Below are 22135 nucleotides of genomic sequence, written 5' to 3'. Positions count from 1 at the left end.
ACTCGGGGTCTGACGCCCGGAAGCCAATCACCGCCTCAGGACCAAGATACGCATGCGCGCCCTGAGCCCGTCCGGAGCCGAGGCGCGGAGAGCGCGTGAGTGCGCGGCGGCCTCGCGCGGGGCCTCGCGCGCTCCCTGGTGACAAACTTGGAAACCCAAGCGTGTCGCCCGTTCACCGCCGGTCCACTTGGCCCGGGGATGGGGGGGAGCATGGCGTTTTGAGGGCTCACTAGTGCGTACATAGTCCTGACAAGAGAATACCTTTGTTGTAGGTGAGTAGACCACTGGCGCGTGGTTACACTGGGGTCCTCAGAGCCCCCACGACGCCTGCCTTTGGAGTCACGTGGTACGCAGATCGTAACTAATGGTAACAGCTTTGTGCCTCCCGAGGCGTTTCTTGACCCGGGCGTGCTCCGCGGCGGCCGACGCCCCCGACCCCGAGGGCAGGCGTGCGGGTCCCCCCTCTGCCACTTGCCACCTCGCGAGTGTGGCTTCGGCGGCCTAGGCTTCCGAACACGGGAATGATAATACGTAGACCACGGGGTTTGTGCTCATTAGAGGACACGAACCACGTGGAAGCGTTTTGGGTTGAACGTGAAGCATGTAGCTCCGTAAATAGTAACCCTTTTTATTTAGTCGTCTCTATCTTGATAAAATACACAATCGAGATTGCTGCATGCCTACGGACAGTATGTTTTATGCGCCCCCCCCGCCCCCCAAGGAATGGGTCTTCTTCATTTTGCAGCACAATCCGCGGCAGCCCGTGTGGATTTAGCTCCCGGAGCTGGCGGGTGGGGGGGCGTTTGTAACCACCACCCGGAGAAGTGTGGACGTGGCTTTGACAGCCCCGCGGCTCCACGCCCCGCCCTCGGGAAGACCGCTCGCGAAGGCCCGTGGTCCCGTGGACCTCTGACCCTCAGCGGTTGAGCTCGGTCCACCGCAGCCGGTTCAGGGAGCTTACGTGGGGAACTCTCTCCAGGTAGGAAAGCTGGGACACGTGGAGCTTTCGGAGCGAGCTGTCTACAGACTTGTTTCCTGCTAAGCAGCCGCGGGCACAGACGCATGCGGTCCTGCACCAGGCCACCGGGGGAAGACACGCCGAGACACAGGTGAGGGCCTGCGGTGCCCTGAGCCCCGCTGCCGAGGCTCAAGTCCGGCCGCGTCCTGGTTTGGCGTGGCGTGGCTCCGTGCCCCAGGAGCCTTCCAGTAACATCATTTACAACCAAGAGTCCTGACGCATACAACCAGGCAGCACTGGTGTCTGTAGGTTTCAAAGCTACTTGGCAGCTTCCACCAGAATTTACTAAATATACACATTCACTGAGGAGGTATTTCTCCAAGGCCCCCCAAGTGCCATGCACTGTGCTGAACACTAGCGGGGTAAAAGGCAGGTGACTTCCTCATCCAGATCCAGATCCTGTCCTTGGGAAACAGTGAACCCCACACTTGGCCCCAAGAGATGAAGGATGGGAAGGGCTACCTGACTTTGGGCAGGATACCCCCCTCTGGGCCTGTCTGCCCACCTTTATAATGAAGGGAGTGGACCAGTCTTTTTCAAACAGTAATCAGGGGACCCCTAGTGTTCCACAGGGGGTACTTGAAATTTAAGGGAAGGCCTGTGAGCCCTCTTCCACCTACGCACTTGGGCAAGCCTGCTTTTATAAACCAGCTTCCTTGTCCAATTTCTTTTGGTGAAAGAATTCCTTTGCTGAGGGGGAAATTTGACCGGATGACCCCTGTAGTCCAACCTTCCAGCCTTTCCAACTCCAAGGTCCTCGTGCAAAAATTAACCCTTTGCCTTCCTGTCCTCTGTGCTCATCATTAGGGGTACTCACTAATAAAAGGTGAACTTCCCAACTGCTCCCTAAAGGGGCCCCTTTATCAGATACTGTTCCCCAAGAGTTCCAAGCAAGTTGTTCTAATCCTCATAATAAACGGTAAGTAAAAAGGCATTAACCTCACTAGAAGAATTCAAAGCTGGTGTTTCTCTACTTACCAAATTACTCACGGGCCAAAAGATTCTTTTATATTACTGCAGACAGCAGTGAAGTGATTTCTGGGGCTTTCCTGTTTTCTTTGTTAGGGAGCAGAGACTACCATTATTTTATTAGCAGGGAACCATGTTTTTGTTTAGTGTGACAAATCAGGAAACTCCAAAACGTAAGACCTGGCTTGCTGATTCAGATCTGGGGTAGTGTCCCAGAAATATATTTTTTAATAGCTCAGCAGTTGACCCTGGTACTCAGCCATATTTGGGAATGGCAGAGTTTGTCTTCTGCAGGAGTCATGAATAGAAGTTATTTTCTAGGCTTCTCTGCTCCACTTACAAGATATTGCTTGGGGTTGTCTGCAAAGCGTTAAGACTGGGGGTTGGGAAGTATGTGTGTGTGGAGGGGGGGGATCTTGGAAATTTGCAAAATACATCCCTGCCCTACAAGAACTTACCCCAAATCCCAAGATAGTCCATTTAAAAGAAGCCCACAATGTCTCCATCTGGGCCCTGGGCTTCTAAAGAGCTGCAATGAAGACCTGTGCTTTAGCTCCTGCCCCATAGAACCATGGTAGACCAGGCACTCAGCTATTAACTTCATGTGTTCCAAGCAGGAACTCACAGGGCTGCTCGAGTAGGCACTGTAAGTGGGAGAACACTTTTATTTATTCCTAATTCGCAGGAGAAGGAACCTCGGCCCCCTGCCATGTGATTAAGAGACACAACAGGATTTTATTATTATTATTTTACTTTATTTTCATATACAAAAAGATAAAACTTGAAATAACTCTAGATTTTTCCTCCTATTCTGTTGGGGTGTGGCTGCTTCTTCACACAAGGGGAAAAAACTACATTCACATCGGTTTATTTGAGGACCCAGTGCAGAGTTCAAGCAGCAAAACCCCAACTTAGCATATCTAATTTCAAACTTGACACTCATTTCTAAAATTACCACAGTAAAAAGGAACAAAGATCCACTGCAAATGAATGAACTATGATACAATGTTCTTTCCAAAATGTCTTCATTTTGCAACTGTAATTACATGGATGTCTGCTTTAGGCCATTTTAGATGTGCGCATGTATATAATATATATATATATATCAGCACACTTTTCAAATCCAGACAGGGTAACAGCAACAAGCTTAACTCTGTATACATATATATTTTTAAAAACATGATACTTTAGTATAACTTTTGTTAATTCAGTAGTACAAGCTATTTCTGTTCTACAAAATTTTTATTTTATAGCTACAAGGGTGAAAAGTGACCTATTACATTTACATCTCACGTTTCCTGGTATACAAACAGTACTTATTGAATTTGAGCCAAAAACTAGAAGTCTTTAGTTTTAGCACTTGAAGAGCTTCCTCACTTCTACAGCCTTAAATCATATACTAGTCACATTTCCAGGTTGCAGTTACTCGTTTTAAACTGCAAGAAACAGGTGAATCCAAACTTTTAATTACAATTTTTATATACAAGTTAGATAACACAGCTCAATAAGACTTCGCTATCATCCTAAACCCAACACACACATTCTCCACTAAGTTAGACAAGTCTTAGGATTTTTCCTTCTTTTCCTTACAAATAATGTACAAATTTAGAAGTAGGTGGTAAAACTGATACATAAGATGGCAAATGAGAGGTGACATTTTTGTGTTTGTTCCAAAATTGGTCCTGCAAATTGTATACTCCGCTGTGTTCTTTATGTGTCTGTTACATGCAGAAGCTCTTTTCACAAGAATTGACATCAAACTCGATCTAAGTTGAATTTACAGTACTGTATAGTTATTCGGATTCAAGGACAAATGTGGAAAAATATTAACAGGTGAAAAATTCAGCCTTTGACGCTACAGTTAAGATCATGTCAAATTCATAAGCAGATTCTCGTGTACAGTTGAAAAATGGCATTGTGTGGATTTGTGGTGTGAAATTGAAATCTATAATAGAAGTATGTTTCTAATCTGCGGTAACCCTCACCCTCAATTCTCAAGTACCACTCAATTTTCTTTGCATTTTTTTTTTAACAGAATTCTAGGGAAAAAATGGGGGGAAAAGCCGCTGGCATTTTAACAATTCCTCCCCTCACAGGAGGTCTTAACACTTTCAAATGAGGTCTCTTAGGAATTTCTGTCTGATCACCAGCTCTCATTTGATGATGACTTGGACACTTTCCAAATCAAAACCCAGATGTTGCCTAATCTTTCCTACTCTCATCTGTCATTGCTGGTAAAATTTGGATGAGCGTGTTTTTCCCTTATGGAGAAATTATTTGGCTAAACATACACTTAAGTCGTGGCAGTGCTCTGAGGAAACCCCACTTGGGCTAAAGCACTTGCAGGGACTAAAGTCAACAGTCCTCCGAACAGGGCAGAGACCAAACACTTCAGGGGCTGCGTCCAGACCCTATGGGAACACAATGACCTTTGTGTCCCTCCGTCAGCAGGACAGCCCAGGCAGGCAGCCCACATTCGAATGACTGAGTTACCACTTTTCGTCTTGGTCTGCCTTCTATGCCCCAGAGACAAAAATTCAGATGTGGTGACTGCTGGTTAATTAAACTTTTTGAACTGGTAAAAAAGACTCTTTTAAAAATATATATATATATATTTATTTAAAATACATCAAAATGACAAACAGCCATATCCCGCAAGGCCTAATTTCACAGCAACATATGCTACAGACATCTTCCCAAAATGCACTGCGGTGGATGGTGGGTTTTTAAACCTGCCATTTAAAGGAATGTTCTACATTTGAGCTTTAGCGACTGGAAATGTGTTACAAAGAGCTCATCTTTGGAACTAATTTGTGTGCAAGACCAGTCAATTGAATCACTTTGCCCATTCAGACACGAGAATACTGAAAATGGCAGAATTGAAAGGGAAACACTGGAAGCACCGTTCAGATGACACTCTAGACCCATCCCACCACAGTGCCGCCAAGAGCTTACCAGAAGCCCCTGTTTTCAGTACTTGGGAAGAGTTTTACTTCACAACAAATAAGTGCCCACACTTGGCAGGGTTCCTGCCTGTGTATGTTAGAAGCCTGCAGTATTGAGAGGACCCAGATGGTGACACCGTTCAACATGAGGTCTGAGGTAACTGGTTCTTAAAATACCTGGAACACAGAACTGCATCCAGGAATTACAGCTGGGAAAAAGGAAAAAGATGGGGTTTGGGGCTAGAAAAGACAAGTAGAAAAAAGCTTACAGCAGTTGCTTTTGGGGGAGGCAGATGACAAAAACAAAGGCACAACAGAATTACATTCAGACGGGCTGGAGAGCAGAGAAATGTTCTTTTACAGGGAACAGGGAAAGGAACGATGGGTTGGTTCCTGGAGTGCTACGGATCTGCTGAAACTAAATTTACTCCAAGTATAAAAGGGGCAAAGAGTAAAACTTGATTCTAAACCAGACTGAATAAGCAGCACAGTGGGTTTAAAATGACACGTTAGGGATTCTCCTGACAGAACTGTCCTTACCACTGCACCTCTGAACGCAGCCGACGGAAGCCAGCAGGTAGGGTGTGGAACAGGCCCTCAGCTGGGCCTCAGAACTAGCAATTACGGACACAGAATTAGGATCATTATTCACTCCCCCATATCCCTATCAAAAAGGCTCACCCAAATCACCATCCACTTTCTACCCCAAAATAAAAAGGCTAATTTGAAGACCGCCTTCCACATTATGGCAGTGATGCTGATTCCTTGGTAGGAAAAATGGGAAGCCTGTGTAGACATTTGAAAGATGCCCAGCTGGCACGGGCATCTGAGCTTCCTTGACCGGCTACTGGTTGACTCACTCGATGAAAACAGGAGCCAACCTACTCTCACCTCCACACCACCCTGATCAGAGAGGACAAAATGTGCCTGGCAGCTCTCCGTTTAATTTGATCACTATGTCCACAGACCACCCTCCCCGCCCACCCCCTTTCTACATAATTACTCAACTGGAAATTCTGTCTTAAAAAATGGGTAATTTGGTCCTAGATAATTCGGCTTGGTGATTTACTCAAATCACCAAGTCCTTATTTCAAATTTCAAAAATCTGTAGCCTGATTCTTACTCTAGTCCCAACCCACCCCAACTGTATACCCCCATACAATGTCTATTGCCCAAAACACCCTCACACTACTACATCTTATGGCAGGAGCTTACAAACTAATATTTAAGCTCAGAACCCTTTGTTCAAAAGAAATCTGAGGCGGAAGCGCCAATGTAAAACACCACAGGCTCCGCCTTCTCCTCAGGACGCCTTCCCCCCATCTGCTAGGAGCCGAGCCAAAGCATCACTGTCCTCCGCAGCCACAGTGGAGTTTGGGCCAAACAGGACCCATAACTGGACTCCCATCTGCCAGTGTACCACGAGCATCCATGTGAGGGTAGCTCCGTACAAGCTCCACACCACTCATACTCCAGTGTACATTTATCTTGAAAGGTAAAGCTCATTACTCTGGTTACAAAATCATTCTTATTCAAACTCACTCGACTTTATAAAAATAATCTGTGGTATAAAACAATCTCCACACTGTGCAGAAGAATCTGTCAGGTGATATAACTAAATATATATGTAGAGCTATAGACTTTTTTAAAGTAAAGTTTCAAGTGTCGTATCTCTACTATATAACCTATTCTTTATTTACAATGCTAGCTAACAACATTCTGATGCAGACGTGATTGGGACAGTCAGGAAATGAGCCCCTGCCCAACCAACAGCAGAAATTCGCAGGACTCGAGGGAACTCATCCACTTGCAAAACACCCATCCTCATCTGCCTGAAAAGCATTAGCTAATGGGTCCTATTTTTCATAACCGTGAGCTCAAAATGTAAACTTTGAAAATGAAATGTGATACTTTTCCACAGATATCCAGAAGAGCCCACATTTGTATAATCCACTGCAAACACACGTTTATCCATGTGTATATTTCTTCAGAATTGCCTAGGTCCCAGACAAACCAGACACTCCTGGAAAGAAAAGGGCAGTGCAGGGCCATCACCACACACTGGCGTTTACCGATCATGCATTTTAATTCATGAGGAAAAACCACTGTGTTATCTCTACGAGCTACCATAGGAGCAAATAAAGTATCACTGGTTTTTGGCACTACAGGGATACATGGAGTACCACAATCAAAGTCCTGCTTCATTCACACCTGGAAGATACCCTCATGAAAATGGAAAAGCTTGGTAAAATGCAAATATGGTAAATCCTTTCAATTCAAAACCTTATCCAAACCAGAATTTACAGTACACCCAAAATTAGTATAAAATAGGAATATCCCAAAATAACCCTAGATAATTTGGATTTTATTTGATGAGTTGATAGTTTATGGGTCTCTGGCACCCACTAGTTGTTTTTAAAATGTGGTTGAGTCAACTGAATTAATTTCCAGGGGTGTGTGTGTGTTTTAAACTTCAGTTTCTTTTACCTACAAAACTAAATCATTATCTTTAAAAACTTTTCCAAGCTTTCTAAGGGTTTGGGATACATTCATAGGTGGATTGCTGGTTACAAATCAACTACGGGGAATCTTAAAGAACTATGGATATAACCCTGAATTCATTAAATGTTCACAAATCTGGACTGAGAAGAAAAACTTCAACTGAATTACTGGACTTGTTTCTTTATCAAACCATTACAGTTCACCAAGACCTAAACTTACCATTACTACCGTGTTTCCCCGAAAATAAGACCTAGCCGGACAATCGGCTCTGATGCGTCTTTTGGAGCAAAAATGAACATAAGTTTGCTCCAAAAGACGCATCAGAGCCAATTGTCCGGCTAGGTCTTATTTTCGGGGAAACACGGTTGGCTGAACACATTGGCTACTGAGTATTTTATTAGTTCAGCTTTTGTGAACAGCCATTAACCAAGGAGAGTAGATATCGCCCAAATGAGGAGAAAAAGCCACCGTGCCCTTTCCTTTCTGGCTGCTAACCCTGGATGAGGGGTAGGTGAGTAAATTCACTGTGCTTCTTGGAAAGGTGTGGTCTAGTGCCCCTGAAATGTGAACCACGCTTGGCCATCTCTCCAAAGATGAGCCATTAAGAACCCAACAGGCTACTGAAGTAGCTGGAACCGATTGATGATTAAACTGAGTTAACTTCTGAAAAATGCTTTCCAACTTAGATATTTTTCTAGTGAGTCAAGTTCTCAGGAATAATGCCTGCTATTGGACTCCCAGTACCAATCCTAAAAACTTACATACTTATGCTTACTATATTACGAGAAAACATCAAACCCTTCTATTACCAGTAGGTGCTGGGGATTTTACATGGTGCGAAATTCCATTTGCAAGAGGACCATCCAATCCTCCCACCGTGGATGGGACAGCCACCTCCCTGCCCTTATAGCTCAGAGCATAGGGACCACATGACAGGCTTTCTGAGCTGCACACAGTATATCGTAGAGATTCAATACACAGCTGGGCTTGCCACTACCAAGGAAACCACACACACAGTCCAACCACCCAGTGCAGAGTAGCAGGATGGCAGGGAGCAAGAAGCCAACTGGAGGGAAAGGTGACAGAGCAGAACTACAGGATCACCGTCTTGCTTTCTAAAGCATACGACAAGCCATGCATGACAAGAGGGTTAGCCGGCCCCCGAGGGGCAATGGAAGAACTATCTCAGTGGCCTGGAGATGAGAGATCTGTCCCTTAGCTGAGAATGTGTGTGTGTGTGTGTGTGTGTGTGTGTGTGTGTGTGTGTGTGTGTGTGTGTGTCAGGGACGGGTGGGGGGGTGCAAGGCTCCTGAAGATGTTCAAGGCTGGACAAAGTCCTTGTGTATTCTCATGTGCCAGGTCCAGACAGGGTCAGGAGCAGCTGGCACTCGAGGGAAGCCATCCCCTGGCAGAGCTGAGCACCAACCAAGAGCCAACAGGACAAGGCCAAGCTGAATGACAAAGGCTGATAGGGCTCACGACTTTCCCTCATAGCCAGGTCTCCCTTTCTCCTAAGAAGAGTCCATCTGCAGCCCTTGCCCTGAGTAACTTACTCAAAGAAGGACTCCTGATAGGGACCAATGGTCTCAGGAGAAAATCCAGCTCGTGCCAGCCCCAGGATGCTCTAGTGACTGTCCACGGCCTTCCCTGCCTACCTCTCACCCCTCAGTCAGCAAGAGTCTTCTGCGGGACACTGTGACACAGTGGTTTCCGTCCCCACTTGCTTCCTCCTCCTCTAGCTCATTCCTGGAATTCTCTGGCTAGGGATATCTTCCCACAGTAATCACGGGTGTTTTCAAACAATACATTCTCCTACACATCCCATCCTACAGCCAGGAGCCCGCTTGGGTGACAGCACACTAAAAAGGAAGGAACAAGGACCCTTGGTCACTTCTGTTCCCCTGACTTGGCTGCCCTCCCACCGTCGATGGGGCAGCCTCTCCCATGGGCAGGGAAAATGATGCCAGACTCCATTGCCACCAGTCTTCCACAGAGCGTGAGGAAAGAAAAACAAAAGTCATCGTTATCTGAGCTGCCCAGTACTGAATGTCACATAAATCTTTGTGGAGAAGAGCATAGGCAGAAGCCCTATAAACCTGCATTCTAGACGGTTCACTCCCCAAAGAATACACGACAACAAAGAGACAAACACCTGATGTGAGGCAAAAGATACACCGAGGCTCCAGTGCATGCCCTGGAAAGAGATCACCGCTTTCTTCTGGCCAGCGGCAGCCATTAGCAACACTGCCTGACGGGTGCATGTTACACAGCATGAGGGGAAAGGGCAGCCTGCAGTCCCAAGAACTGGCACAGACCCCCCACGACTCTCCCCTCTCCCCGGCCACACCAAACAGGTACCATCTCCTGATACTCCATTCTGGTGCCAAGGCCCCAAAGAGGTGCCACAGAGGCTGAGCACAGGGTCAGCGAAGAGGGAGCCCACTCAGATAAAAGGCCTGCCGGCCACCAGAAGGCCTGCGCGTCTGCGCTCATCCTGATCAGCAGGTGCCCAGACCAGGGCAACGGTGCAACCCTCCACAGCCAGGTCAAAGCTGTTCTCACAAGAATCCAGCCAGCACACAAAAGAGAAATCACCCAGAGGAAATCTAAAACCACACGGAGAGGCTGGCGCTTAGTATTCCACCCTGGGTAGGATCAGTGATCCCATCATTCCCATAGTAAATGAGCTACATTTGTTAGTGGTTTGTTTCTTCTGAGGGTGAAAAGTAGAGATGCCCGGCACTGCCTGAGGAGAAAGCTAAAGAAATTAGATATGGCACTTCTCAATAAATATTTTAAAGCTTCTTAAAGAAATAAGTGAAAAAGAAAAGCAACTGCTGTAAGGCCTGTTTTGCTGTTAAAAATTATTCCAAGGGAAGAAAATACCACAGCACAAAATAGTTTTGTTTGTGTTTTTTTTTTAAAGTAAACGACATCATAGCTTACCAAAAAAACCAACCAAAAAAACAGAAACCTGTCCCTGTACCACCTTGGCCAGCTCACATTTTGACCCATGAAGCAAAAACTGAGCGCGGAGAGGGAAGCAAACTCACCTCCCACGCACTATGCCCAAACACGCAGAGAAAAGGACACACACAAGAGGCAGGCCCCAGATGCTGCACATAGCGTGCGGAGTGGGAAGCAGTGCCCTCTTAGATTGCCAACTCCGGGGCAACAGGCCGAGAACTCTCCACTCCAGGCACGCAACTCTAGCATAGACTGCCTCCCGAGTCAGTGTGGATTCCGAGACACTAAGGATCTCTTCCGCTGTCACTGCTGCTAACTTCCTTAAGAAATTAAATCTCAAGTAAAATTACCTCATGCAGGTCTCTAAGGGCCATCAAGTTTAAGTGGGGTTACCTGTCATTCTGAACATCAACCAATCAAGTTGATGGAAATATCTGAACCTCCAAATAACCCAAGAGGAGGTGCCCCTCTCCCATTCTCACCCAACTCAACCTCTCCCATTGCCCACCAACTCCCCTCAATATTAAGAGATCCAGTTTTAAAATAAAATGGTCTAAAGAAACCAGAAGGAAAAGCCTTCACAAACAAGAGTGATGAATGCCCAGACTTGGCCCAGACAGCCAACCTACAGTTGGTGACAATTATTTATTTACAAGGGGGCGTTATCAAACAAAAATGGTAGCACTACCTAGAAGACTCAAACTTTTTTTTCTTTTTCTCTATTTCTTTTAAACTTTCTTGTCATAAAAGCCAACTTACATTAAAATATACTTATTACAAGACAACACAACTAATAAAATATATAATAAAACTTACACAAGTAGAAAATTCTGAGGTATTTCTGGTTTGAGGTGGTCTGTGGTCGTGAAGTTTTAATTCTTTTACTTTTCAAAATTTAAACCTTGGAAGCCACATAGCAAAGCATGTGTGTACATGTGGATGTGTGTACATTTTGTTTTTTAAAATCTTGCATGTTTCATAAATTAAAAGAAATTCAAATGTTGAAACAGCAGCATTAGGAACATTCACTGACTAGAGCAAGGTTATGGCATAATAGAGAAAGGGATTTTAGAATATGCACCACTGTAAGGGGTCCGGAGAAAGCCGTATCCATGAGCCACAAAAAGGACAGTAATGTCACCACATGGGGCAGAGCCGGCGCTGCAGGACTCTCAGAATCGCCAGAGAGGCAGGCCTCAGTGGGCCCCACATAGGAAATCCTCTTGCCCTGGCTGTGCAGGGCACCCCCTGCCCAGTGCGCATTTCCCTGAACTGCTCCAGGAGGAAGCCATGTATTTCAACCTTTCCCCCATTAAAGATGTTTACAGCATCATGTTGGATGAAGAATGTACTCCCTAAACCCTGATTTCTACCCTTACCTAACCTTAACATAGGGCAGAAAAAAAGTGTTCTGTCTTAGGCCCAAGCCCAAGTGAGTGGAAAAAACTGGTCAGGGCCAACAGATGGGTCACAGCCACACCTGCTTTTGGACTTTCTCCAAACCCCACGCTTGCCGTTAATGCTTGGCCTCCACTCGGTCCTTCCCCTCAATTCCTGGTTACCTGAGAAGTAGCCTCATAGCAAAGGATGGTGCTCCGACTGTGCCGAGTCCAGTGTAGCTCTGCTCCAGACCCTTCCCCCGCTCCGTCGCCCCTGCCAACTCCAGTCCAAACCATCCTGTCCTCATCCCAGTTTTTCCTCGGTCAGGACGACACCCGTTAATCCGTGAAAGACACATCTGCTGTTCCTTAAACTCACTGTCTCAAAGGGGAGAAAAAAAACACAATAAAAGGGAGGGAGGCAGGAGGATGAGGGCAGAGGGAAACTCCTCTTTTGAGGAAGGTGTGTTCTTATGTAACAGTCTTCAAAGGTTCCTCTAGGAAGAGTTTGCAGCATTAAGTTTCCTAAGACAGGAGATGGGTTTCTTTGTGTCACAGATTCTGAGACGACAAACAAAGAGAAAGCGGGAACAATGAACCCCCAAAGGACAGGAGGTGGTGGGGCTCTTGAGCAGGCGCTGGTTCTGCGTTCACAGCTCAGCACCTCAACGCCTGCTGACGCGTCCGCTGTTTGCGATACAGTAGAGCGATGTGCTGGTAAAACTGATCCAATCCAAAAAATAATATTAATAATAATAATTATAATAATTATAATAATAATAAAAAGTCAAGGTAAAATAGCAGCTGCATTTCATGTGTTTGTTGGTGGTGTTATGGGATTTCCAAAACAAAACACAACTTTTTTTTTCTTTTCCTCTTAAGATCCACTGAGTCGGGAGAGCCACTCGTGTCCTGGGCTTAGATGCTTGACTCTTTCGGGGGCAAGTCCACATTGGTGACAGAGGTCACCAGGGAGACCAGACAGTCCGAGGTAGTGCCGTTGACCGACCTCCGGATCAGGGACACCCGCTCCTCCACGCAGCCCGCAGACAGGCGAGCCTCTGCGTCGTGGTCCCAGCACTCCTCGATGGTCACACAGAGCTGGGCCAGGCCCTACACGGTGATGGGGAGCGGGAAAAGACACCCCTGTAAGTGCACCTCAGTGAGGATAAGCCTGGGGACAGCCAACGACGATGTCCCCGAGGACCAGACAAAGCCCACCGCTTCCAACCCCAGCAGCAGGCAGTGAGCAGAGGCCTGGGGGGGACTGCAGGACCCAGGATGCCCCCACTTGGCAGTCCCCGTCCCGAGCCCACTGGCTTTCCTCCACAGCCTCACCAGGAAGGCCACTGAACTTCAACACAGGAGGTGGGGAGCAGGCCCCTGCTGGGGCAGACACAACGATGCTCAAACAAAATCTTACATGAAGCTCAAATCATGCAAGAGCCCAAAGTGTGGCAGTCACAGTGGGGGCCAGAGGCGGGCATTATCCCGCCCTACTCCCCACAGCCCCTGGGCACCGCCCTGAAGTCCAGGGAACGTGGTGTGACATCCTGTGCTGGAACCAACTGCGTAGAGCTGGGAAAGACAGAAGAATGGGCAAAATGCCCACATCTGGGAACACTCTGGCCTGCTCAGTACAAGGGCACACACGCCTTGGGCACCTCCTCAGGGAACTGGACTGGCTACCCCAGCATCTCTGCCTTGGAGACTCAGAAAGTCGGAGAGAGACGGTACAGATGCTGGCCCAGCCTATATCGTTCCATGCTTCAGGTCTTCTCCACTTACAGCCCTGGGTTCCAGGGAGCAGCTTGATAGATGACCTTGGCCTCAACAGCTTGACCCTTGGTGATATACATGTATGGTAGAGCGCCAGTGGCCCCAAGGCTGTCCTTTTTCTGAATTAACCCTGGGGTGGGCAGGGAGAGGGGCTCAATGCTTCTGAGGGCAAATATCCTTCCAAGATAGGAAACGGTTTACATGGCTGGGGTCTTTTGTGTAGTATCCCTGGATTGGAGGAGCCCAGATGCCATGTAGCTGAGCCCATGCCCAGAATATGATAAAGGCAGAGAACAGAGAACATTTAATCAGAGCTAATGTATAGTAAGCATTTATGTGATAGGTGTCCTGTCAAGCAAATTAAAATAACTCATTAAATCTAGACTATACTACCCTGAGCAGACAGAGGCTCAGAGAAACAAAGCAATTTGTCAGAGGTTACCCAGCTACTGACTGGCAGATTCAGCATTCAAACCCAGGTGGGTCAGACTCAGGGCCAGTGGGCTCCACTGCACAAGTGACCCACCCGGGGGCAACCTGGGCTCTGACGGAGCTGTCAGGCCCCATCACTCTCTGGGGCCAAGCCCAGACCCAGCGTCCTACAGAGCACTGAACGTGCTTAATGCTTTCCCGGTGTAAAGGAGGAAGCGTACTAAGTGACCTCTGACCCATCTTCTCTCTCTGCCCCATAGCCCCTTGATCTCAGGGTCCCACCACATGCAGAGGGGCTCCCTTCTCTGCTCCTCTGCCTCTGCGGTCACCTGCCACCCAGGCCCCTCACCGGGTGCTTCAGCCAGTGATCCTTAATGGCGGGCCGCATCTTCTTATGCACGACCACCTCCTGCAGTTCCTCCAACGACGGGTGCTGGCCGATCTCTTCCTCAAAGGGCAGCATGTACTCGTCCACGGGTCCTGGGGTGAGAGAGCCCTGTGCAGTCATCCCCAGGTCCGCGGCTCCCCGCCACCCCCAGGATCTCAGGGCCCCGGCCCACTCACCATCCGCAGCCGTGCAGCGCGAGACAAGCTCCCACAGCACCAGCCCCATGGCATACATGTCAATGCGCAGGAAGGCGTCTCTCTGGAAGTTGATGGCTCCCTCAAGCACCTCAGGGGCCATGTACCGCCGTGTGCCCACCTGCACAGGACGGGGAGGGTCCACAGTCACAAGCATGCACACAGCACAGACACTCTCACAGTCAGACAGGAAACGACATCCTGTGTGCACAAGACAGGGCCCCAGATGGAGAACTCCGAGCAGGACACCAAAAATGATGGCAATCCTTGATTCGCCACGTTCCTGGGAGGGTTGCGAGAGGTCCCAGTGTAAACGGAACCTCGGTGATAATTTAAAAATATCACGCACTTGAGACAGCAGTAAACTACTATGGAACTGCTGCCTCTTTACTCCGTCACCCCACAAAGGCTCCACAGATGATGTGTGTTTTACTGAGATCGAGACCAAAACCAGAACGAGGAGAATACTTAGTATTAACAGTGACTGTTTCAAGATGATTTACCGAAGCTTAATTTTCAGTTACTTTTTCTAGGCTTTGGGGTTTGGATTCTTAGTATATTTCTTTCTATTTTAACTAGCTTAATAGTTACAAGTGAAAAGAAAAAGAGACAGAGAGAAAGACTCGAGGGACAAGTGGCCAAAGCCCCGACCGGGACTCCGTGCTTCTTAGCTGAACGTCCGGGGACACACGAGGCCCTGCTGTTCCCACTGGTGAACAAGAGCATTGTTCTTGGGAGTCCTCAAGCAGCTCTGAGCTCCGGGGTGACCCTGCCCTGCCCCTTGCCAGCTGAGCATCAGAAGGGCAGTGTGCACCCCTGGGCCCGCCCCACTCTTGCGCCCTCTGAGACTCATTACCTGCCCATGGGTGTCCCCTGGAGGTTTCCCCGGCTCAAACCGAACAGCCAGGCCAAAGTCAGCCAGCACGGCTGTGAGGTCGCTCTTCAGCAACACATTCTTGCTTTTAAAGTCCCTGTGGAGACACGTGGACCAAGGGAAAGATGGGCATCATGCTCCAACCTACCTGCTCCTGGCGACCTACCCTGGCTCCCAAGATACTGACGCCTACGCCCGACAGCCCCCACAGTGGGCCTTCCCACCCTATCTGGGGAGCAGGGTCTGCACCAGGGTGGACCCCAGTTGGCTGGGCAAACTTCACCCCAGTCCCCACCATGTCAAAGACAGCTCTTGTATGCTCAGAGGGGTGGAAGGCAGGCATGCTGGCCTGGGAGGAGACTTTTCTCAGAAGGATTCACAATATCTGGGACGTGCGTGAGCACAGAAGTTTAAACAAACTTGCCCAGGTTTCTGTGCAGGCCCTGAGGGGCTCGAGCCCACCACGAAGGCAGTGGTAAAGCTGGGAGTAGGCGAGTGCGCTCAGCTCCACCCCTTACTAGCAGAGTTACTTTCGGTCCTCAATTTCCCCAGGGCCTTATTGTGAGAAATAAACTCAGAGAGAGTAGTAACTACACAAACTTAAGGCCACCCCTGGCACACTCTATGCACCGCGTGGGCTTGAGCCACATGGAAGAGTCCACCAACCACCATTTTGACCTACAAAAGTGGTACTTTCATACAGTCAACCTTATAGGACATAATGTTAGTACCACTAGGGGCCCTTTAGCTTTGAGCCCAGGAATTCGAGGCTCCTTCCCCTCCGTCATAGCCCCAGAAGCACAGTAAACTCGGTACAGCCAATTACTCAACTTCTCTGCACTCCAGTGCCTTCATCTGAAAGGTGGGACTGTCTCCCAGGGCAGTCGTGAAGATGAAGTGAGCCGGTGTTTCTAAGCACTGAGAGCACTGCCTGCCATTCAGCGAGCACTAAGATGAGGAGCTGACATGCTGGCTCTCTAAGTACATTCCAGGGACCCAAGGGGGTTCCTGAGACTGTTTCAGGAGATCTGACACAAGGTCAAAACTATTTTCCTAATAATCCATTATTTGCCTCTTTTTAAGCTCATTCTCTCAAGAGTAGTGTGTGTGGAGACTACATCCATGCGATGTCATCACTGACAGTTAATGGAATGTGTGTGCGTAATACAGAAAATACCAACAGATATAACCCATACACACAAAAGTTCTTTTTAAGAGTGGAAAGGATCCAAACCAAGAAGGGCCAACTCTCCCAAGTCATGGAGCCAGCACTCCCTCAGGTGGCCACTGGAGGGCACCAGAAAACTGGCTTGGGAGGCCAGGCGCGCCCCAGCACAGGTGGAAGGCAGGGGAAGGGCGGCGGCAGGTGGGCCCGTTCCTGTGCGCAGCACTTCTCACACAGCGCAGAGTGGCAAGGCATGTTGATGAAACCGAGACCTCCACCCCCTCCCCAGGCCCTGTTCCTGCCCCCCAGCCTTCTCTGCAGCTGCCGGCCGAGCACAGGGAGGACAACTGCTAACCCAGGTACCTGTGGGCGATGGACGGCTTGTGGCCCTCACCACGGCACCAGGGCACATCCTCATGCAGGTAGGAGAGGCCTCTTGACATGGTCTCTGCCACGTGACACAGTTCGTTCCACGTGATGATGTTCCCCTTGAGGTAATCTGTGAGGGAGCCCTAGAGGGGACAGCACAGAGCTTAGGCACAGGCTCTGGGCACAGGCCAGGAGCAGGCCAGCTGGTCTCCTGGCCCTGGGAGGCTGCATTCCTTTCCGGGGAGGCGGGAATCGATAGGAAGGTACATGAGGCCAGGAGGTGTTGGGAGTGGTCAAAGGCGTTAATGACGAGGCACTATTCTTATTCCTAAGAACCTACCCCAGGGTGAGGAGCTCTTACTGTACACACATCCACACCTACGGCTGGGTCACCTTCTGCGGAAAGGCACCATGCGGACAACGGTCATGGTCCCCTCCATTTCCGCGGGGCGCGGCTCACCTTGTCGTGGAAGGCCGTAATGAGCCACAGCTCCACCTCGAGGTTGGAGCCTCGCTTCTCAGCGGCAATGAACTGCAGCAGGTTCTCGTGCTTCATGCCAGGCGTGCTGAAGATTTCCCGCTCACTCTGCCACGACTGCTTGTCCTGAGGCAGGGGTGCAGCCAAACCTCACTGCAGCCCCACCCCCCTTGAGCAGAACCACCCTCCTCACCCCATTCCCGCCTCGGCCGATATGGGAGGCAGGCAGAAGACCCAGACTGAGCCAGCCCTGGAGCACAGGCCAATGGTGATCCCTGACAGCTCTTAAGGCCAGCGCCTGATTTACAGACAGGCCCACTGATGTCCAGAGACGCGAGTGAGTGGCCTGGTATCACCCAACAAATGAGAGACAGAGCTGGGCCTGGCTCTGCTAAGGGTTCTGGGCACCTGCTCGGGGTCTTCTGGTGTCCACAGTCTCTAACCAGACCTGATGTCAAAAGCAAAACCCTGAAAACCAGAGTGGATCAAGGTTTTGCAAAGCCCTACCGCAGCCCTACGATGAATTTCCCCACCCCAGTGGGGCCCACTTCTCTCTCATCCCACCTGTACGGGCCTGGACTGCCCTGGGGCGGGAGAGCTCGGGTCACAGTGGGGTGGATGACCTGGAGCCCCTCGCTCACTCACCTGGAGGGGGAAGATCTTGACAGCCACAAAGTCATTCATGAGCTGTGCCTTCCAGACACAGCCAAAGCGCCCTCGAGCCTTGATCTCCAGCAACTGCAGTGGCTTCAGGCCCACCAGAGGGGATGGGGGCGGAGGGCCAGGGTCCTGGGGGAAATCAGGGCTTACAGGGCGTGTCCTGGCCTCGCCACCTCTACCCCTGCTCTGCCCCGAGCCCGCGGCCTCACCTCGTGGATGTCCACGTGGCCGTAGGGGGCTTTGCGATGCCGGTACATCCAGAAGGCCAGCAGGACGATGAGGGAGAGGCCCCCAATGGGCAGCAACGAGTAGGCCAGCACCGTGAGCAGGGTGGGGGCTGTCGGGGGTGGCTCGTACGTGACTGGGGGACACACGGAGCCCTGCGTCACACAGCCCGCCCACCCCTACACCTCCAGGGCTAGTGAGCCCTGCAGCCACTTCACACCCAACTCAGGAGCTGAGCTCTCGGGACCCAAGAGGCCCAAGCCTGTTCCTCCCACGGCCTCACCTTCCGGGCCCCCAGCCTCCGGCAGGTGGGTGAAGCGCTCGTTGCAGAAGTTGCCTTCGCAGCAGCAGAAGTACACCTGGGGCTTCTCCTCGGTGGCCACGCACTCCTGCCTGAGGCACAATGTCCCACACGCCCTCAGCTGATGGACACAAGACTCTAGGGCCCGTCCTGCCAAACCCTTCCCCACAGAGGACTTCATGGAGAATGACCGGAGCACACGGGAGGGGCAAGCAGGGGTCCACACCCACTCGGAGCCTCCTGGGGACTGGGGTGGGGCAAACAGTTTCAGAAGGGCTGGGACCCTGCACCACCCCTACTTGTCCAAGTCTTCCCCTCCCGCCCTTAAATGCTGGGCTCTGCTTCACAGACACCCTCGGACACATGCGGCCCGGCAGGCAGTGCACCCGCAGGCGGGCTCCAGTTGGACTGAGAGAAGGTGGCGGGGACGGAGGGCAAGCGCCAGTGGTACCTGTCGTAGCAGTTGAAGTCATCCAGCCAGCAGCCCTTCTTGACGAGCTCGATGGTGCCGGAGCTGTTGCGCCAGGAAGCGTAGCAGTGCAGCCGCTTGTCCTGCTCCCCCTCGCAGCGCTCCAGGCCGCTCTGGTTGGTGCGCTCCAGCTCCCAGTTGGCGTTGTAGTAGATGCACTCCCGCGTCTCAGCCTCCCCACGCCCGGAACCTGTGTCCCACCCCAGAGGTGAGAAGCCTGCTGAGCACCCCACCCACCCTGAGGGAGGCTGGGTGGTGGGTGCCAGGCCTCACGATACCCACCCTTTCGACACCTCTTAGCTTACTGTGTGCCAGCCGGCACCAGCCCCATCTCATTTTCCCACTGCAGCTGCCCCCAGGCCCAGTCAAGAGGGAGGAAGGAGCAAACCTCACACCACAGAAGGATGAACAGACAGCCAGGCTGATGGCCAGATGGAGGGGCTCCACCAATGCCTGAGGCTCCTGGGTGGGGGCTGCTTCCCTGCAGCAGCAATTAATGGAGGGACCCTCAAAACCGCAGTGCACATCAGAATGGCTGTGTGCACAGGGGTTGGGAGTCCAGACCCATCCAATTGGAAAGGGGGCAGAATCTACATTTTCCATCACTTGTCTTTCTCAGATGATTCTGACACAGGCTCCGGGGGCCCGGCTGCTGCTGTCTGTGACCTGACCCACACCTGCCATAGCCCCCCAGGGAGACACTGCGGGTGTGTCCCCCACACCTCCTACCCAGACTGGATGAAAAACAAGGACCCTACAGTATCCCTTCGGCACCCAGCGACCACTCCTGGTGCTCAGCAGGGCTGGAGAAGGTCGTCCAGAGTCAGGCCCTCGTGTTCAGGGCAAGGCTCCCAGAGTCATAGGGAATGCGCGCCCCAAGCAGGAGGACATATTCCCTATGTGCTTGACAATTACTTTTTAAATATCAGGCTTCCCCACAAGACTGCAAAGCTGATGTCTTGAGTGTTGGAACCAGTTCTGGACACATGACCGATGGATGGATGGATGGATGGATGGATGGATGGATGGATGGATGGATGGATGGATGGAAGCAAGAAGGAAGGGCTAGCGTACGGACAGAAGGAGCTAGCTATTTCCTGGCTAGGGCAGGATTTCAAAGGTAGGGGACACCAGGCGGGGTGGCCTCAGCCGGTTGCGCAAGCTCTAAGGTCCTCAGGTGCGTTTCCATCTCCATTCAGACAAGCAGCAAGCCCCCCTGTGCAAGGCTGGCTGGCAGCCAGGACAAGGGAGGCAACAGACACTGACAGCGGCCCAGCTCCTCTCTAGGCCACTGGTCAGGCAGGGACCCCTCTGGCCACTCTGTGGGCAGGACCCAAGGGCACAGGGCTGGGAACTCCAAATCTCAAGGCTCTGGGGTAGGACCCATGGGTTTGGGATTTCACCAGACCTCTATCTGACCCAATCCTCCTATAGGTAACCGACAGACGCAGACAGGAGCTGTCAGACTTTGGTCAAATCCTGGCTCTGATGCTTCCTAGCTATGTGACCCTGGGCAAGTTACGAAACCACCTTGTGCCTCAGTTTACTCATCTGTGAAAAGGGCATAAGAGCCAAACTTCCTTCCTGGGGCTGTTCCAAGAGCAAAATCAGTTAACGCAGTTCAAAAGTGGTTAAAACAATGCCTGGCACAGCTGTTATATTAGAGCTATACCCCACCCCTGCCGCCTCAGACAATCCTTCACAGCACAAGCCTTCCTGGAGGGCCCCATCAAGTGGGGAGTGTGCACACTCAACACCTACCAGAGCCTTGCATTCAGAGCCTAAAGGGGACCTGAGGAAAGGGCAGCTCCATGCACCTCCCACGCCACTCCCAGGCTCTGCTGCCAGCTGGAGACCCAAAGGCCTTCCCCTCCCTCCTCCCTGGCCCTCTGCTTCTGCACACACTCAGCTATTTATAGCCTCTGGCAACACTCCAACCACAAGGCTGTCTCCGCCTTTTAATAGAACAGGGCTCCAGCCCACACTCACTGAGCCAAGGCACCCACACACAGGAGGCTCCCCGACTTCCATCCCGCAGGAGCGGAAGCGGTGCTCCTGAGACACCTGGGCCAGGGGCTCGCTGGATCCCTAAGCCACAGCCAACACAAATGCTGGCCTCCAAAGGAACCAGGTATACAAGGAGCAGAATCCCCAACAGGCAGCCCCTATGTTCCAAGGGGCGCCAACACTTTGGCAAAAAGAAGCCTCCAAGCTTCCCAAGCCCTCAGTCCAACCAGGGCAGAAAAACCCCACTCCTGGACAGATACCACCACCAACAACAACAACCACCCTCCCCCCAAACAAAACAAAACAAAAACCCAGAATACATGCAGATTCCACTCTAAACCAACAATCCAGGGAGCTTGACCTAAACAGACCAGTTCTGAGGCCCAAGGACAAGCGCTGGGAGGTCTGTTTCCGCAGTCCAGTTGGCTTTGGTCCCACCTCACTATGCACTGGGGAGGAAAGGGGAAATCCTACCAGGACCCTGCCTGTGAGGGACTCTAAAGCTCAGAGAGAGGGAAGAACGACGGATGGATGGATAAGTAAGGGGCAATTAAGTCAGAGCCTTGGGGGGAAAATTTGAAGCTGGAGTAGCCATGCCTCCCGTGGGGCTCCCCAAACTCTGGACTTGGGGTGTGTCCAGAGTAGCCGACATCTCCCAGAGGAACTGTGGACCCCAGCAGCCAGCAGGCCGCTGCACTCTAACCCTGGCTCCTGGAGAACGCCATAGGGGGCAGGTGCCCAGCCCCACCCATGTGGGCATTGCCATGTGGTGACACCATCTTCACCATCTTCTCCACAACCAGAGTAAGATGACTGGGTTGTGGGGAGTAAGGAAACCTAAACGGGGGAGGGAAGGGGGCAAGGGGAAAGACTGAAGCGGGAGGTGTACACACACACACACACACACACACACACAAGTACGCACACATTTGCAGAGTGGCACATATGTACCACGGGGCAGAAAAGAATCAAAAATCTACCTACATTTTATTTGAGAATAGTTAACTCTTGACT

The 22135-nt window shown here is 50.7% G+C and overlaps 1 protein-coding gene and 1 long non-coding RNA gene across 5 annotated transcripts in view; one reads left to right on the top strand and one right to left on the bottom strand.

The window, feature by feature from the left end:
* The first annotated feature begins 63 nt into the window (after positions 1 to 63).
* LOC308507569 lies at positions 64 to 13975 on the top strand. The gene is made up of 3 exons (XR_013994898.1): positions 64 to 272; positions 980 to 1109; positions 12663 to 13975. It is a non-coding gene; the product is annotated as an uncharacterized lncRNA (long non-coding RNA).
* The window catches only part of ACVR2B (activin A receptor type 2B), a gene marked incomplete at its 3' end in the record, with an annotated part of 26897 nt that continues 17460 nt past the window's right edge, over positions 12699 to 22135 (bottom strand). For 2 of the 4 annotated variants that reach the window (XM_081072739.1, XM_081072737.1), the window contains exons 2-11: positions 19097 to 19304; positions 18628 to 18737; positions 18329 to 18480; positions 18105 to 18248; positions 17442 to 17585; positions 16976 to 17124; positions 15430 to 15544; positions 14556 to 14694; positions 14341 to 14471; positions 12699 to 12893 (exon numbers count right to left, since the gene is read on the bottom strand). In XM_081072739.1, the coding sequence (XP_080928865.1) occupies positions 12699 to 12893; positions 14341 to 14471; positions 14556 to 14694; positions 15430 to 15544; positions 16976 to 17124; positions 17442 to 17585; positions 18105 to 18248; positions 18329 to 18480; positions 18628 to 18737; positions 19097 to 19304 (1487 nt within the window). The remainder of the gene's footprint in view (positions 12894 to 14340; positions 14472 to 14555; positions 14695 to 15429; positions 15545 to 16975; positions 17125 to 17441; positions 17586 to 18104; positions 18249 to 18328; positions 18481 to 18627; positions 18738 to 19096; positions 19305 to 22135) is intronic. The other 2 variants (XM_081072740.1, XM_081072738.1) reach the window with 1 other exon arrangement.

This window comes from Rhinolophus hipposideros, assembly GCF_964194185.1.
Source record: "Rhinolophus hipposideros genome assembly, chromosome: 14".
Classification (NCBI taxonomy): Eukaryota; Metazoa; Chordata; class Mammalia; order Chiroptera; family Rhinolophidae; genus Rhinolophus; species Rhinolophus hipposideros.
The sequence above is the reverse complement of the archived record's forward strand: the minus strand, read 5'-3'. Positions and strand labels throughout refer to the sequence as shown.